We start from the raw sequence: 19,568 nt of genomic DNA, 5'->3' as shown, positions 1-19,568 counted from the left end.
TGTCAACATTATTTTTATTTATGGTCGGGCAGCTGAGAGACGAAGTTTCTAAACTCCTTCAATTGACCATATCTGTGATATACACAAATAAACGGTTGAAATAACTCTGTAGCGCAGTATTGATTTAAAATATCCTGTTTTCTTATTATTTTTTATTTATTTAAATTAAAATATTTATTTTAAAATGATATAATCTTTAATTTTATTATTCAGAAGGCCAAATAAACGATAAAATTACTTTCAAACGACCTTCAAAGTTACGTCTTCCATTCAATCACGGACCTATCTGTATAAAAATATTTTTTTTAATAAGCGAATATTGATAACTGTATTAATAAAAATGGAGCACAAGACATGTAGTTACAGACGTGGTTTATTTTAAAAATAACTCTGAAGAAAATCTCAAGCAATTGTACAAAAAAAAGGAATAAAATAAAAACAAAAAAAAAGACAGTATCAATTACGAGTTCAAAAGCCATTTCCTTGATGCGCAAAAATTTGCTTGCGTCAGACTAAATATATATAGACGTAAATAAATTATATTTTATTATTTTAATTGAATACAATTAATTTCTGTAATATACGAGTACATTTATATAATTTAAGGTATCAACGGTGGTTAAACTATATTATATGTATCTCAGAGACTTTTTATCATAGTCTTCATGTCATGTCAAGAAACATTGATAAATAAGGTAAATTATTCATTACAAGGCTATATTAATGATTGAAAAACGTGGAATTAGCCTTTGTTGATTTCGAGGCAGGTTATATGTCTTAAAAATAATTACTACTGAGATGATGGGAGATTCTTGACAATGGATATAATCTACTTTGCAATCGGTGGCTTCTTTACATAAATATTAAAATTTAAATTTAATACAGTGCTGTATATTTGTATGTGATTTTATGAGCTTATTAAAATTTATTTTATCATACTATATAAATTATAAAAATACTCATCTGTAATAAGTATATTACGCCTAATTTCCATATAAAAAGGTTTATAGCTAAGAATTTGTGCAAATATTTACTGTTTGGAACTTGTAGTACAATTGATAGTGGTCTATTAGAATCATTGATAGCAGTAATTAATATTCTTACTTCAGATTATTAGAGCAAATTTAAGCCTATCTTTATGTAGGTACAGATCATTTGTGGCGCTTTGGGCACCTTCAAACGGCATTACGTTGCGTATATACCTACTGTATTTTTCGGTATATATTTTAATAATAGTTCGGTCTTAGAGTATTAATATATCAAGATAAAGTGTAGCACTATAAAAGAACGAAATCAAACGTGTCGACTTTATTATCTTGGTGTGCGTGACAGCTACCCTTGTCGCTCGCCAAACGTCATAACTACTTTAATATTACGCGTGTACTTAGTAGCCAATTGTTGGTACTCTTTTTTCAACGCGTTTTCAGCTATGACATGCCTATCTATATAATATATAAATAAATAATCAAAGATAAAGACTAATACATTTAATATATTAACGTAACTCTACATTTTTATTTATTATACTATATTTCTATTCATTTGTTTTATTTTATTTGAAATTCGATTTCCAATGTGCGTTCGCCGCCATCTTGAAAAATAAGTTTACATTTTGTTTTTTCGCGATAACTCGGCTGTGCGTCGTGATTCGAGAATTATGATTAAATACTTTTTATTGCTTCACTTACGTTCTTCAATTAAGATTCTATAATTTTATAACCTACCGTTGATGGTTATTGAGAAATCGAGAGTGAAACTGAAAAATAAACTCATCGTACAGTTACGATTTTTTTGCAATATACACCTTTCTCGTGCTACGAGTATATATTGAAAAATGGTCTGTTGAAAAACTCTTTGTAATTTGTTACGAGCATGCTGATATTTTTTCACAAGAATAACGTTTTTTTATAGGCATAATATAGGCATTTAATATATACATTCTTCTCGGTTCATTTGCATTTCTTGACCTGTTTTTTATTAATAATGACTGGAATAATGTGTTAATATGAATACATTGAGTTTTATGTCACTATTTTTTATTTCAAACTTACTAGTAACATAGATAATATTACTATATTACTAAGGTTCTGGTTATATATATGTATATATTTTTTATTAATATAATGTAGGTATATTAGAAGGTCGTGTGAAACGTGTTTTTTTATGTGGACATTTAAAGAGATGTTTCCGTTTTATAATCAAAACGCAACCCGTTGTCTACAAAGACGCATGTCTTGAAAAACTGTTCGATACATTATTTTCGAAAAACGTAAAGGTAAGTTATACGTGAAATTTTATAACAAATGCAAAAAAATATTATAGTTCAGTGTCAAATGATTTATAAAATGTTGTTTTTTTTTCTTTGTGTGTGTGCATATTAATACAAATTATATTTTGAATTTGAAAAGTCAGCCAAATTAATCACTAAAATTTAAGGATATTTTTTTTGGGTGTATGCCAGCGAATAAAGTTTCCAAACTGTTACTTTTTAAATGGTTTAACTAATAGAGGATCTATAGAGATATAGATAGATATCGATAGATCTAGATATATTGCGGATATCGAAGAATATTTCTTGTGTGCGTGTCATGTATCGCCTCGAGTGTCTTTGTGTTTTTACTTTTTTCAATGTGTGTGTGTGTTTTTATACGTGTTTTGTGTAGTAGTCATGTAGGAAAAGATCGATGACAGTTGGACAGCAACTACCCAATGATGGCTTATATCTCAGATATGCATAGCATGTACAGCGATATATTTAGTCATCAAAGACTAATTAGTACAAAATATGTAAGATTTATACATTTATATCCAAAGTCCTGTTCAACTAGCGTATCTGTAATCGGCCTTACATTTATTTTGAAATTCTCAGTAGTTCACACCGTTTCTTATGTTCTCAAAATTATAGAAAAAACTCAGCCAATTAGTACTCTACAGTATTTTCGAATTGCTTGTTTATAACACGAATGTTTAGATAAACAATGTATTAATGAATAGAATTGTTAAAAATAGTAATTCTCGTTAACATTTAATTTCCATGATCTTTTTGCGTTAGATTTTTTTAAACATAATTTAATTATTAATTTTTTTTTTTATCTGATTTCGGTGAATCATAGCGAAGGACTATTTTATATATATATTTTACATATAATTTGAACCTTAAACATGACGTGAAATACTCATAACAGCTTAATTAAGTAAATAACTGGTTTATTCTAGTCTGGTAATGTAGTTGGGCTTAAAATGCTACAAATCCCGATGTAGCAGGGTCTAACCGGTCGGTTCATTGATAAAAGTTTTTCTATGAAAAAATTCTCAGCTGCAACGGTGCTGAAAATCCAAACTCGAGGTTTTTACAATCTCTTGATTTGGAAAACATGTGAAATAGTTATATATATTATATACGGCTGGACTATTTCCGATTTGTGTCTGATTCGTTATTCCTTCGGATAAAGAGGTTGCATATATATATATATATATTTTTTTTTTTTTCTTGTATTTGTATTTAACGGCATATGTTGACATTAACTTTGGTATCTTATCTTTGTAATTTGTTTTCATTATTTTAATGTGAATTCTTGTTTAGCATACATACTTGCGTATTCAAAAATTGAACAATCTAGATATTCTTCATTCAAGTAGACTCATAAAAGCATTTTTGAACAATCATGTTACAGTTTAAAATTAAAGCTGAAGCGGTGGCGGCTTGGAAAGTAAATCCTACCGAGAAGAACCGGCAAGATACTCAATAGTTACCCTTTTCCACCTATATCAATAAAGTAAAATTAAATTTATTTATATCTACGAAGTCCAGGCTTTTTTATCATTAATATTCTATTATATATATGTACGACCTATGAAGTTACCTAGTTTCTATCAAAGATGGCAGCCGTGGCTTGATACGGTAGAACATCATAGTTTCTGTATATATTATGTGTATCTGTATATATGTGTAAAGTCATTTTTTTTTGCCAAATTAGTCACCTGCTGGCAAATGATTGGCACCATAAGAAATTTTAACCATTCTTTACATCGCCAATGCGCAACAAACCTTGTAAGCTAAGATATTACGTCACATACTAACTCATTCGCTCTTCAAACCGGAACACAACAATATGAAAGGGTGATACCGAGCCAGGCTTGCTCAAAGCCCTACCACCAAGTAAAACAATTTGATGATAAACGTTCGATATAAGAACAGAAGTAGTTTAAAGATAATTTTAGTTTTGCCAGTTCGTAATAATTAAATTGAAACAATATTGATAGACCCAAAACTGTACTATTAATTGAAATTTCGCATGAAAATAAATAAAGGAGTTTAATAATAAGAGACCCACGCGTCTTGTAATAAGAATTATTTCGCAACAACATATTACAGGTCGATATTATAACCAGCTAAGCTTGACGTTTGACGTACGTGTGCGTCACAACACTAAATTACAAACGTGACGTCGTATTAACCACAATAGATAACAACTAGATATCATACAATTTAACGAATTTGCGGTATCTATCTCATCTTTATCTTAGTTTGAATACAATGCATAAAAAACTTCATCGTTAATTCGAAACGCGCTTAATTTTCATATTTTCAGTAAACATGTAATTTTATTCTTTACAGATGTACATAACGGAATCCCACCCTATGTATCCGTACACTGATGAGGAGAAAATGCAAATACGAAAGGAGTTTGGGATAAAAGACAACATATTACAAGAAGATATTGATTCGATACTCGAATGGTTTTATAAACAGCCCCATTTGGCTAAAGCATCCATAAGTAAGATTATTTTGGACTTACTATAACCTGAAAATGTAGCTGATGTGACTGATAGCTTATAACCTAGATTAACACATATTTTTTATCCAAAATAAACTAAATCGAGGTTAATTATGTTAGGTTATAAAAGCTGTTGGTTTTAAGGCAAGTACCACTATTTGTTGTAAGTTGTCTATGAAGGAGGAACTCGTGAAATATTTTAAATATATGATGACGATGATTTTTCACATATAGTGGAGCAGTGTGGTAGAATACAGTTATTACTTTTGGATTTTTATAGTATTGGTAGGTAACATTGGCCCTATAAGAAATATAAACCATAAGATCGCCAATGTGCCAACAACCTTGGGAACTGAAATGTTACATTTGCCAGTTATTATCCTGGCTCATACACCAATTGAACCGGAACCTTAAAATACTATGGGTTGCTTTTTGGCAGAAGAATATCTGACGAGTGGGTGGTACCTACCTACCGAAGCGGGCTTATACAAATCCCAACCACCAAGTAAAATAATATTATAGTTAAAGTTTTAAAGGTTCAAAACCAAGTTTTCTTGAGAAAACTTGGAGCTTATTCCACTGTTCTGCTTCAATGTGAGATGGTTGAATGTAGGTTTCCTTACGAATTTTTCTATCCCTACTGGATGAATAATAAACATAAATTAAGTACATGAAATGTTAATGGTACTTACCTCGGTTTGAACCAGCAATCTTCGTTTAAGATTTCATAGATACACGTATTCTTATCACTGGACCATATCTTAGAAAATCGTTTGGTAAATATCTCAAAGTTTCCCAACGTTCGTTTAGTTTATTTGTTTTGTATAGGATGAAAATGAACAAAATCACAGACGGACGCTTTTTTTTTCAAATCATTTTAATTCCAAACCTAACCAGTTTCGTGTGTAGGAAACACACGAATCTGGTCAGGTTTTTTAACATAATAAACTTATTCTCGTTTTGCAGATCGCGAATCCGTTGAAAGGATTTTCATTTTTTCTAAGTGTTCCCGCGAGAGAACAAAGAAAAGAATCGATCACTTCTACAGGTGTAGATCTCTAGCACCTGAACTCATTCAAACTAGAACGAAAGTTCTGCTAGAACCTGACACAGAATTGTGGACATTTTAGTGAGTAACATTTTTACAATTAAAAAATACAATAAATATTGAGATATATTAAAATATGTATAATTATTATGAATTTGCCAAAAAATCTAAAATCTAAATCAAAAGATACTTTATTCGAGAAGGCTTATATGATAAATAGGCTGTTTTGAATCGTTATGTTCGAAGATTTAATAGAACGCCTAACTACAAATTTGGAATGTAAATTTCACCGAGAAAAACCGAGAAATAATTCTCAAATTACAAATATTATCACTAAAAATGTTTACTATGTCCTGTTTGGAAATCAACGTACAAAAATTCGCGTCTTGTACATCTCTTTTATTTATTACATATATAGGCGGACGGGTAAGTGGGCCACCTGATGGTAAGTGGTCGACGCCCATAGACAAGCGCTGTAAGAAATGTAACCATTCCTTTCATCATCCCATGTTTTGTCCCTCGTGCCTGTAGTTACACTGGCTCAGTCACCCTCCAATCCAGAACACGACAATACTGTGCATGGGCGTTCGGTGCTAGAAAACGTAAATATATATCTGTATATTCTTGTATTCTATAATAATACTTTTATAAAATGGTAACATATTTTATTTTACGAATTTAAATTGTGATTATTTTAATTTGTGAGTAAGTAGTGATTCAAATAAAACAAATAATGCATGGAATTAAAAAAAAATAATTAATTACGCCGAAAAATTCTCACGCGCGCACCTAAGTACCAATTTTTTTTTCAAAGCATCTGTAGACAAAGCTTAATTATTATTATGAATAAAATTCTATTTAAAAAAACTTATTGTTCGTTGATTTCATGTACGTAAATTATGTTAATTTAATTATATATAATTTTTAAATATAAATAAAAGGCGGAAATCTGTATTCCGAACCAGAAGTTCATTTACATAAAGAATTATGTATCAATCTAACTATAAGCATTTTTGAATTAAGCATAAGCTTGAATAGTTTAGCAGCAGTTACGTATCTTATCATACATCCAGTATTTAGTGATTGCACTGGTACACCTAGTACAATACTACAGTACTGTATGTAGTACAATATTTTGATCTAGCACGTAAAGGTTCAGCACACGTTTGCAATGTAAGCTAAAAAAAATTTTTTATTTACGACATCACACTAAAATACATAAATAAATACTGTTATTAACGTTTTAAATATTTACAGCCGTCAAGCTGCTATGTTGAAGCTGTTTAACGGAAAGCGAATATCCGTTTTTAAAATAAATGACACAGATCCGAGCAGTTTCTCGAACGAAGAAGTATGTAGAAATACTATTATGGTAAGTACATTTAGTGCCTCATTGGTCTAGCGGCTTAATATAAGGCCGCAGATTGCGAAGTCATGGATTCAAACCCAAAGTTATTGAAGTTTTCGTTAGGAAAATTTTCACTAACCAGTAACAGACCGCAGTCTGAACGTTGGAACTTTTTACACACCCGTGCCTCGGAAACCACGTAAAGCCGTTGGTCCCGTGACTGAACTCTTTTCGATGGTGTCGAATTTGCTGTCCCATCGGATTATGAGAGTTAGGGAATAGAGAGTTCGACTGTGTTCGCGCACATACTCGTGCGCTATAACACACCCTGCGTTGTTGGCTGTTCTCCCTTAAGATTGATCGCCGTGGCCAAAATCTGTCAGGACGACACGATGATGACACGACACGAACAGGACGTTTTTTTTTATGGCATACGTTGGCGGACGACATAGACAATGGCGCTGTCAGAAATATTAACCATGGCTTACATAAAGGAATGTAAAATTAAAGTAAAATAAAAAAAAAATACATCGCCAATGCGCCACCAACTTTGGAAACTAAGATGTTCCCTTGTGTCCGTAGTTACACTGGCTCACTTACCCTTCCAACCGGAACAAAACAATACTGAGTACTGTTGTTTGGCGGTAGAATATCTGATGAGTGGGTGGTACCTACCCAGGCGGGCTCGAACAAAGTAATAAACCAACCACCAAGTAATAAAGCCCTATCACCAAGTAGGGCTTTATTATTAGGGAACTACGGTTAATAATTTAAAAGTATCTTATACACGTGCCATTTGAGTCTGACGAGAATGTAGATTTGAAATTTGCGCCTTATTAAATACTCCATGATTACCATTTTTAATGATAATTAATGCAAAATATAATTGCTAATACGATACACGTCTGTTAATCATATTATAATTTTATAGTCATGAGCGCAAACACACAGAATTTTATAGTGGTAGTGCCACACTGCATACCTTTGGGTTGCAGCCGAATGGGCCGGCACGCCCGGGGAAGTACCACTCTCTCACTCAAAATCGGCGTAAAGTGGTAGCTATGCTACCGCGTTTCGTCCGGTATATGAGAGTCCCGGAGGCTCGATCCCCCTCCCCCCAAAACATAATGGTTGTGCAGAATTTGGTTTCATTACCCCAGGAGGGTACCATCAGCGACTGCGGTGGAGAATCCCTCTCTGGGCATCCATGCTCAGGACGTACACCACCTGAGCAGGGATGCCCTGGCTGCCCTCCGAATTCTGGGGGGGGGGGGGGGCAATTTTGCACTCGCCACTGTTCGGGGCAAGCGGAGCAGGCATCATAAGGCAACCCCTACCACCCACACTGTGGACTTCTGCAACATAAGGGGACTCAACTCCAACTTGAACGCCGTTCACTTTCACCTTGAGACGGCGAAGCCGGCCTTGCTCTTTCCTACCGAGACCCAGATATCCTCTCCTGCCGATACGACATTTCTTTCATACCCCGGGTACAAATTGGAACATTCCTTTGTACCACGAGCTGGGGTGTGCGTTTACGTCAGAGATGATATCTGCTCTCAACGCCTCGGCAGCCTTGAAGGGCAGGACCTATCGATTATCTGGCTCCGTGTAGACTGCGACGACCATCCGCGAATCTACACGTGCCTTTATAGGTCCCATAGTGGTAATGCCGAAACCGACCGACGGGTTGAGCACGTCCAAGTGGCTACAGATTCCGTGCTGTAGCAGATCCCATCCCCAGAGATCGTAATTCTTGGCGATTTTAATGCCCACCATGCCGAATGGCTTGGATCACGCACTACCGATCATGCGGGTAGATCTGTTCTCGACTTCGCTTTAGCATACGATTTGACACAACTGGTCACCTCGCCAACGCGAATACCGGACGTGGAGGATCATATACCTTCCCTGTTGGATCTTCTGCTGACTTCCCATCCGGATGGCTACCAGGTTATCGTCGATCCCCCTCTGGGCTTGTCGGACCACTGTCTCGTCCGGAGTACAGTGCCGATGGCGCGGTACTCACGACCTCGTTTCGTGGGCTGCCGCCGAGTGTGGCACTACAAGTCAACAGATTTTGATGGAATGCGGTCCTTCTTTGCATCCTACCCATGGGGGCAGGTTTGTTTCTCGCCGGATGATCTGAGCGTTGTTGCTGACCCTGTCGTCGATGTGGTACTTCAGGGTATGGAACTGTTCATTCCGTATTCTGCGGTCCCCATCGGTGGCAAGTCCCATCCCTGGTTTGGTCGTTTCTGCAAAACGGCTTCACGCCGAAAATGGGAACGCTACCAAAACTAGACTAACGCATCGGCGTCTCGTGATGTAAATACCAGCGCATTCAGAAAGGAATATAACTCTGCCTCTAGGTCCTTCAAAAACGTGATTGTTAGGGCGAAGACGGAGTATATTGGCAGAATTGGCGAGAGACTGGTGCGCCTCCCTTCAGGAACACGTGCGTTCTGGTCTCTCGCTAAGGCTGTCTTAGGGAATTTCTGTCAGCCCTCTTTTCCATCTTTGTACAGAGACGGTGAGTCATTGGCCCATACCGCGAAGGAGAAAGCTGATCTTTTAGGCTCTCTCTTCGCGGCAAACTCGACTCTAGATGACCGAGGAAAGTCACCACCAACAATCCCGCGGTGTGATACCACGATGCCGGAGGTTACATTCCGGCAAAGTGCAGTTCGTAAAGCACTTCTTTCCTTGGATATTCATAAGTCGAGTGGACCCGATGGCATCCCTCCAATCGTGCTACGGACTTGTGCTCCCGAGTTGGCACCGGTCTTAACGCGTCTTTTCCGGCAATCCTATGCATTCGGCGTCGTCCCGAACTCCTGGAAGACTGCTTTGATGCATCCGATCCCTAAAAAGGGCAACCGCTCAGACCCGTCCAATTATAGGCCTATAGCCATCACCTCCTTGTTCTCCAAGGTAATGGAGTCCTTTATAAAATGCCAGCTCCTGCGGTACCTGGAGGGGTACCAGCTGATTAGCGACCGCCAGTACGGTTTCCGTCGGGGTCGCTCAGCCGGTGATCTTCTAGTTTACCTGACTCATAAATGGGCGGAAGCAGTTGAGAGCAAGGGGGAGGCATTAGCAGCCAGTCTGGACATAGCGAAGGCCTTCGATCGCGTGTGGCACAAAGCGCTTCTTTCGAAGCTTCCTTCATATGGGCTTCCCGGGAAATTACTCTATTAGATTACCAGTTTTTTGGCAGATCGGACCATCAAGGTCGTTGTCGACGGTGCATGCTCCGAATTAAAATTCGTCAATGCTGGTGTTCCACAAGGCTGCGTTCTTTCACCCACTCTGTTTCTTCTGCATATCAATGACATGTTGCAAATCAGTAACATTCACTGCTATGTAGACGACAGCACCGTAGACACCTCATACACCGGCCGTGTTAATATTTCTCGGTAAAACGTCGAAGAAAACCGGAACAAACTTGTGTCTGAAATCGAGTCTTCGTTAAATAAAGTCTCGAACTGGGGTCGGCTAAATCTAGTCTATTTCAACCCCAAAAAGACGCAAGTTTGCGCGTTAACTGCTAAAAAAACACCATTTGTAGTATCTCCACGATTCGAGAACATTCCGTTAGTACACACACACACACGCCACAGCTAGTATTGGAATACTTGGCGTCGATGTTTCGAGCCTCGTTCAGTTCCGCCGTCAATTGGAAGGCAAAGCCAAATTGGCATCAAAAAAGCTCGGTGTGCTCAGCAAGGCAAGACAGTATTTCACGTCGGCCCATCGTCTAAGACTATACAAGGCGCAAATTCGGCCTCACATGGAATACTGCTCTCACCTCTGGGCGGGTGCTCTCCAGTACCAGCTCCTTCCATTTGACCGTATCCAACGTAGAGCGGCTCGAATTATCGATGATCAAACCCTCTCCAATCTGCTTGATCCTTTGGTTTTGCGTAGAGATGTTGGATCGCTCTGCATCTTCTACAGAATTTATCACGGTGAATGTTCCGAGGAATTGTTCGGATTAATCCCGGCTGCTGAATTTCACCTTCGGACATCTCGTCAAAATTCCAAATATCACCCGCACCACCTAGATGTCCGAAAATCCACAACAGCGCGATTTTTAAGACAATTTCTGCCTCGCACAACCACTCTGTGGAACCAGCTTTCGCCGGCGGTTTTTCCGAACCGATACGACTTAGGAACCTACAAGAAAAGAGCGTACTCTTTCCTGAAAGGCCGGCAACGCACCTGCAAGCTCCCCGGTGTTGCAGATGTCCATGGGCGGTGGTAGTCACTTTCCATCAGGTGAGCCTCCTGCTCGTTTGCCACATCTACTATAAAAAAAAAAAAAAGAATGGAGAATATTTATTTATTATTTAAATATGTAATACAATAATTAAATCATGGTTTTAAAATTAAATTATACCTAATGTATGAACTAGACAATTTATTAATATTAGCACATTTTTTATGATATAATAAAATATTGGAGCCGCTTATATACATTAGTCGATATTGATTAAGCATAGCTTTGCTTTTTTAAAAAATAAGTAGGCGGACGGGTAAATTGGCCAGCTAATTGTAAGTTGTCAGCACACCGTCGTTACAAGAAACATTAGCCATTCCTTACATCGCCACTTCGCATCCAACATAGGAATCAAAGATGTTAATTATGTCATTTGTGCTTGCGCCCTGGCTCACTCAGCCTTCAATCCGGAACACGACAATACAAAATATTGCTGTTTGTTGACAGTAGAATTACATTTACGTTCTAATAGTATACAGTTGTTATAATCGTTATAAAATTATTTATTATTTTAATATATACAATATTGTCTTTTAATTTAAATAATGTTGATGTAATACATAATAACAAAAGTATATTCGATATCCGTTGGGTGATTGAATTTATAACTAAACATTGAGTAACTACGACATTCGTTTGAGTTTTATCTTATATGTTTTAGATGTTATTCGTTAACAAATAAATTATTTTTGTTATTTTAGCCTAAGTTACTCCTTATTACATCAGTTATCTGCCAGTGAAAGTCCTGTCAAAATTGGTCCAGCCGTTCCAGAGATTAGCCGGATCAAACAGACAGACAGACAGACAAAAATTGAAAATAATGTTACTTTGGTTTATGTACCGTGTACACATATTAATTTAGTAAAAAGCGATTATTTTAATATTACAAACAGACACTAATGTTTTTTATATATGTATATAAATTTGTTTGTTTTTCTTTCAGTTAGGAGATCTCCGCTTGCAATTTGACTACATGCTCAGTGACATTTGGATATTTGATCTAAAAAACCTCACACTGGGACACTTATTACGCGTCAACGCGACATTGATCCAGAAATTTGTAAGCATTGCTCAGGTAAGTTACAAAAAAAAAAAAAATCAACAAAAGGCTAATAATTAGATACTAAGGAATTGTTTATTTTTGTATTTCTTGTAATGACATATTCATTCAGTTACTAAGGGAAAAAGAAAAACTGTAACCTTCCAATTTTAAAATGTTGTAACAGACTCAGTCGTGTGCTATTTTGATTCATTTATACTTAAAATACCAGATTTATTGCATGTAATATTGCATATAACATTCTGATATATCAGAAACGAGTTCTTTCGAATTCAAATCCTACCGAATAGTTTGACGGGATCTACACAATTGTCGACAAGAATACAGATTATTAATTGTACAATATTAGAGTGTTAAGCTGATGCAGATATAAGTATCGTAGTATTTTTTCTTTTTAAGAGTAATCCTGTAAGTGAGTGAGTATTGTGTATACAATTATTTAAATTAAAGAGGGATGTACTGTGCCTACTATAAATACTATGTCACATAATTTTATTATTCAGTGTTGTAATAGATACTCAATTAAACATACTTGATTCCTGCTGCGTCTAGTTATTTCACGCTTACCAATAAGGTACTATAATGTAAACACAGTATTGTGAGTAGGTATAAACATAGCTAATATTTGAATTGAACCGGTAATATTAAAATTGCCATGTGGTCTATTTTCTAAGGGTGTCATAATTGAAGAATTGATATTATTGAGTGTAATATCATCTTACAAGACCAAATACTGTGTGCAAAGGTTTACATTTTACATACATTGGCAGCCTGTAAATTTCCCACTGCTCGGCTAAGGCCTCCTCTCCCTTGAGGAGAAGGTTTGGTGCATATTCCACCACGCTGCTCCAATGCGGGTTGGTGCATACACATGTGGCAGAATTTCGTTGAAATTAGACACATGCAGGTTTCCTCACGATGTTTTCCTTCACCGCCGAGCACGAGATGAATTATAAACACAAAATGAGCACATGAAAATTCAGTGGTGCCAGCCTGGGTTTGAACCCGAAATCATCGGTTAAGATGCACGCGTTCTAACCACTGGACCATTTCGGCTTATTTAAAATAAATGTAAAGGTTATATTTAAAAAAAAAAAACTTTAGTAGGAACTCGTCTCATAGATTATATAAACAATACAACTTGACTTTCTTATATTGTGTTTATTGAATAACATTTGGAGATTTACATTTACTCATTAAGAACCAGTAGTAACAACTACTGTGAAAAATACGTATAAATAACTTTTTAATACATAATTATAAAATACACTTTAATATAAATTTATTAAAAATAATTAATCATATTTAAGCGAAACAGTCATTCTTGTTCAATTAAATTAATTACAATTACTTAATCACGCTACTTGTCATCATTATTTTAAAGGAATATATTTGAAATGTATTCCACCAAGCAACCTACTTCGTTTTTGGATACATTTAAGCACAATGTCATCCGATATCCGACTTTCTTTCCCCTCTAAGGAGAAAAACAATAACACAAATAATTTATCTGAAATCAGTGGTACTCACGCTGATTTAAACCACACGAAATATAATTTTATTGTTTTTATTTTATCAATACGATAAAATATATTTTTTAGACATTAAAGGTGTAGGGATTATAACAAGTTACTCACCCTGTTTTAACACGAGACTTAGGTTTGCATAAAAACATTGGAAGACAAGAAATGTGGTTTTTATTGGTCAAGGTTTTTAGCTAGCGTACGCAAATATATTCACAAAGTTTCAAAACAATCAGATGGATAGTTTATGCATATAAAGGAGAAACATTATTTAAAAATCAGCTTTTAATGAAAATAAAACGTTTATAAATAATTACAACATTTGGATCTTTCAGGACGGTATGGGCATGAAGATTTATGAAATACACGTTTTAAACTCGAATTCGTTAACCCAACATTTGATGGCTCTATTCAAACAATTTATCAATCCTAAAATATTTGAACGAATCATATTCCATGGCAACGATGTTGATCTCCTCAAATACATCCCAAAAACTCATTTACCCAAAGATTATGGTGGTGAACAACCTTCATTAGAAGAATTTAAAGGTATTGCTTTTTATTATAATTATAGATATAATTTCACCAGATTTAAATCCTACTCACTAACAACGTTATACCTCAAAAATCACGTAAATTCGTAGATCAAATTCCGTGAAAGATTGAAAAAGGAATCTCCTGGAGAAACCTCCCTCAAACCATGAATTGGCGTATGTATACTTTTGCGGTAGTTTTTCATCCGACCCATGCAGGTATCCTCACAATATTTTAGCCACCGAACTCAAAATGGATTAAGAACATGAAAATTTAGCAGTACATGTCCGGATTAAAACCAACGCTTATAATCACTAGACCCCATGTTCCTGTAAAATATTTATGATATATTTTTTTTATATTTTTCTGCCTAATTTGACACATTACTTTTATGTTTAATTAGCTTTTAGCAAGCCCATCTGGATAGGCACCCCCACTTTCTGTTTTTCTGTTCTGGTTTGAAGGGTGAGTAAGCCAGTGTAATTACAGGTACAAGAGATATATGGTCTCGGCTCCCAAGGTGAGTCACGCAATGACTATACAAGGAATGGTTCATTCTCACATCACCAGTGTCCATGGGCAGTGTTAACCAATTACGATCAGTAGGCGTATTTGCATGTTTACCTATATATATCACAAAAAAAAAATGTATTTGCTAATATAATTGTTTCAGATATGTACACCAAAGAATTACGCGAAGATATCACCAGAAATTATCTTATAGAATGCTGTGAACATATTTCAAATGAAGCATTGAGACCTGGTGATTTTAAAGAAGAATATTTAGTTGGGTCTTTTAAGAAATTAGATTTAGATTAATTTGTGTAATAACAATAATTACCTGGAATATTTCTAAATTAATTTGATAACTATCAAGTTACACGGTTTCAATGTTATTCGCTTCTGCGGTTTGTAGCGTAATGATAATTTTAATCTTTAGCTAACCCCAATGGGCTACATGACCCAAAATATTTGTTTCAAATTGAACTTTTCGACCCTTAAACTAATGAGCTCAAACTCTTTAGCTTTACTTTAATATTATGTAGAGATTAGTTATAAAATCTTCGTTGCACTTTGTTTTAGGTATTTAATTCAATAAATATATTTTAATGAAACTCTAGCTTTTTTAATTTAAACTATTTTAAACTTAAGTATTTAAAATAAATTTAAAATTATTCATGCTCAATATTATATTATGTATTCATATTTTTTATATTCAGATTCAAAACCATATAAATTATCTTTGGTCATAATAATCACGAAATAATTCGATTTGCTATATAACAAAACAAATGTCACAAATAATCACAGATCATACTAACAGCTGAGCAGTTTCTAGGCAGGTAGTGTCACTTCTAATGTTCACTAAGCAACTGGTTTGAAACCTCGCCGACTACTCGTGACCCAGACTCTGCACAGCGCCTCCTGATGGTACTTGTGTTTCGCTACCGGTTATATAATATAGAGGACGCCTTACAATATCCGTAATAATTAACATAAGAGAAATATAATATATCAACCACAAAATAATTTGATTTATGATTTCATCAAAAGAGGTTAAAATTTAACAAATTGGTTAATTACGTTACGAATAAGTTACGAAGGCAGTGGAATTGGTAAGTACGACCTGAATGGACACCCAGAATTAGCTCCAGACGAAGGAAATCCTCAACGGCGATCAGTTTTCGAAAATTTCTCTTGCATACATTTATTCCGTTTGTTGATTAAAAATTAACAAACATTCATTTCAACGAACTCTTTCGTTTTCAGAGTTCGTTTCAAAAATACCTTAATGATAAATATTTTGTACGTATAAAATGTTACACGGTCACAAATCTTTTGTGTGGCTACGTTAACTGTTTGAGAGTGATATTTTTGTATAAGTTTTAAACTTTAAAATGAAAAAAAAAATAATTCCAACCTTTTGTGATTTTACGCGACTCGAAATCCGGGTCGTGTCGTGACAGCTGCATCACGACTGAGTGTCTCTTTGTCAACGTCGAGGAAAAAAAAAATCTTCTTTATGATTTTTTTTTTGCAACGAATATTAAATATTACATTCAAAACATTGATTACATAATTAACGAGTTTGTAGTTTTAAAGATTAAACGACATTAAAGTTATTTGTTAAAAGAAATCTCTTCGATTTTATTTTTTTTGTTGATTTGAATGAATTATGTTTGGTTATATTTAAATTTTTTATCATGGTAAACTATTTTGTAAGACGTTGACTCTGACAACTATTCTATAACAATCTCGAGTTTCATCAGTGATCAAGTTGTGTTATTATACTTTAAGATATCCTTACATTTCATTAAGAGCGCGCCTATATACAGCAAAACAATATGATTTTACCGACACGTGTAAAGGATTACACGTGATCTCACTTCTATGCTTGTTCCATTTACAACGACCATCAAAATTCTGTTAAACATTTTTCTTGTTTTACGTGTCATACATATTATTATTCCGAAGAATGATATACAGTTCTTTTAACTATAATATGACAATCAATGCAAATTGCTGACATCATCATAATAAAAATAAAATATCCAGAATACACGAAGACAATATTTTATTTTTAATATAATATTCTTAAAATCTAGTATGGATAAATAGTCAACATTTGAAATAACAATGAGCAGTCAGACAAATTCAAGGTCAAATCTCTGAAACATGTTTGTCCTAATTTAAACCAACTGTACAATTTACAATAATTGCTGTTAAATAATCAATGGTTACTAATTACATTCAATCTGTTGAAAAACATGGTTTGCTTAACAGTTTAATCCTACGGGAGCTGAATATAGACATAGCTATAAGGCGCAATTGATTTACAATGCAATCATGTGACATGCATGTTAATGGCTTAATTAGAGCACATTATCGGTCAATGTTTGAGAGCGTTCATGTCATGACGGCTATTAATCATTTGATCTACAGCAAATATAACAGCACGACGGCGTACATATAGCTTCATTAGCATAACAAGATGATGGCATTTTTTGATGACTGAAATCCGTTTTATTTAAAGAGCGATGAGTTTTGTTAAAATATTATTTTCCGTTTTTCTGATATGAATTCAACTGGATCTATTTTTGTTAGTACAAAGTACTACTAAATATTTATATATTATGATTGATTTTCTTTTCGTTATTTTTTATTCAAGTAGGCTCTTATAAGAATATTTGAATTGTTAGAAGGAACAGACTGTAAGTCTCTGCCTTTAAAGAGAAGGTTTGGGTTGGTAGATACATATGCGGTAGAATTTCATTGATGTTAGACATGCAGATATCTCACAATGTTCGCCTTCAGTGCTTAGCACGAGATGAATTGTCCACAAATAAAGGAAATGAAAATTCATATCATAATGATACATGCCTGATTTTAAACCAAGTTAAGGTTCACTTGCTACAAAAACCGGGCCATCTCGGTTCTCGAATTCTTATGTTACAAGATATAATGATTGCAAAGCTACCACTTGTTTGAAAGTTATTAATATCTATAATAATTATTATAACGCAATTAATATCGATTTGAATTCTACTTGATTTCTTCCTGTATTGTGCTAATATGTCTGTGTAATATATTATGTAGCTTAAAAGACTGCTGATCAGATTTTCGGCTTACGTTTAAACCCCAGTTTGGAGTAATATAAAAGTTCTTGGTTATGTAAACATTAAACAATTATTTTGGGTTATATTTAAAAATGTGATACTCGTATACGCTGTGGACATGTCAGTGTGCTCTGTACATATCTGAATATATAAGTTCTAATGTAAATGTAATCTGCGACGAAATCATCAAATGTAGCGGATTTCAAGTAACCTCTGACAAAGCAATATTAAATATCCGCAAAGAAAACGATAAATATTTTAATGAAAACCAATACATAGAACTTTTATCTTATTTAATTATAAATATATATATATAATATGCCATGAATAATAAATTTTATCGTTACGTATATTTTTTAATTGCGCGCAGATGTTTAAAGCGAAACTTCATCGGGCGTGACAGGAATAAAATTGCAAAGTCGAACTGCTAAGTGCTGTTTCTATACACAACGTTTGAGTAAAATATTTCTATTCACTCCGAGATTGAATCTCAATTGAAAAATATTTAATACTGATGTGCCATTTTGATGCGTATCCAATAAATGTTATAATCATAGATTTAGTCTAGATACCGAAAGCCGTCCGACCGAGCGTACCTGAATTTTATGCTATGCAGAAAATTTGCCACTGGAGCGATCGAATCGTCGGTAATTTAAAAATACTAAATTGTGCAGCTATAAACTATTTTAGGGTAGTGAATCGAGTCAATATAGGTATTACCTAACATCGATAAATTTGTTGCTCAAACAACTGTTATTAGTTTTAAAATTATTTATTCATTATATTCAATTCTGAAATTAATGTTCAAGTATGGCTCGGTTGACGTCGTCGTAGGTATAAAGAAATGACAAGCACGGTTTTCTCTATTCAATTATAACAGTCAATATCATATATTTCTTTCTACAATGTAACCAGTATGTTTGGGTGAGTTTAGTTTAGCGTTAGTTCTTCCAGAATAGCTATTCAATCCAGAATTTTAATGAATTTATGTATTAATAGAAACACCATCTCACAAACACAAAATAAACAAGAAAATTATATTACGACAATGATTTTTCATGTGCTCAATTTGTGTTTGTAATTCATCTCGTGCTCCGCGGTGAAGGAAAACATCGTGAGGAAACCTGCATGTGTCTAATTTCAACGAAATTCTGCCACATGTGTATTCCACTAACCCGCATTGGAGCAGCGTGGTGGAATATGATACAAAACCTTCTCCTCAAAAGGATAGGAGGCCTTAACCCAGCAGTGGGAAATGTATGTGTAATTAATTTTTATATTATATTATACACTTCTAATCTAAGGATATAATATAGGATAGGTAGATACACCAGACACGGCATTATTTAGAAAAATAAAAAAATATCTTTTATTGATA

The 19,568-nt window shown here is 34.6% G+C and overlaps 1 protein-coding gene across 1 annotated transcript; it reads left to right on the top strand.

The window, feature by feature from the left end:
• The first annotated feature begins 2,211 nt into the window (after positions 1 to 2,211).
• On the top strand, positions 2,212 to 15,638 carry LOC113395621 (alpha-tocopherol transfer protein-like). Its single transcript, XM_026633260.2, has 7 exons — positions 2,212 to 2,275; positions 4,619 to 4,778; positions 5,745 to 5,907; positions 7,084 to 7,198; positions 12,400 to 12,531; positions 14,375 to 14,588; positions 15,247 to 15,638. The coding sequence occupies exons 2-7, from the start codon at positions 4,619 to 4,621 to the stop codon at positions 15,390 to 15,392; spliced, it is 930 nt and encodes a 309-aa protein (XP_026489045.2). The 5' UTR covers positions 2,212 to 2,275; the 3' UTR covers positions 15,393 to 15,638.
• Positions 15,639 to 19,568: the final 3,930 nt, after the last annotated feature.

This window comes from Vanessa tameamea, chromosome 21 (assembly GCF_037043105.1).
Source record: "Vanessa tameamea isolate UH-Manoa-2023 chromosome 21, ilVanTame1 primary haplotype, whole genome shotgun sequence".
Lineage (NCBI taxonomy): Eukaryota > Metazoa > Arthropoda > Insecta > Lepidoptera > Nymphalidae > Vanessa > Vanessa tameamea.
This window is presented reverse-complemented; position numbering and strand designations above follow the sequence as displayed.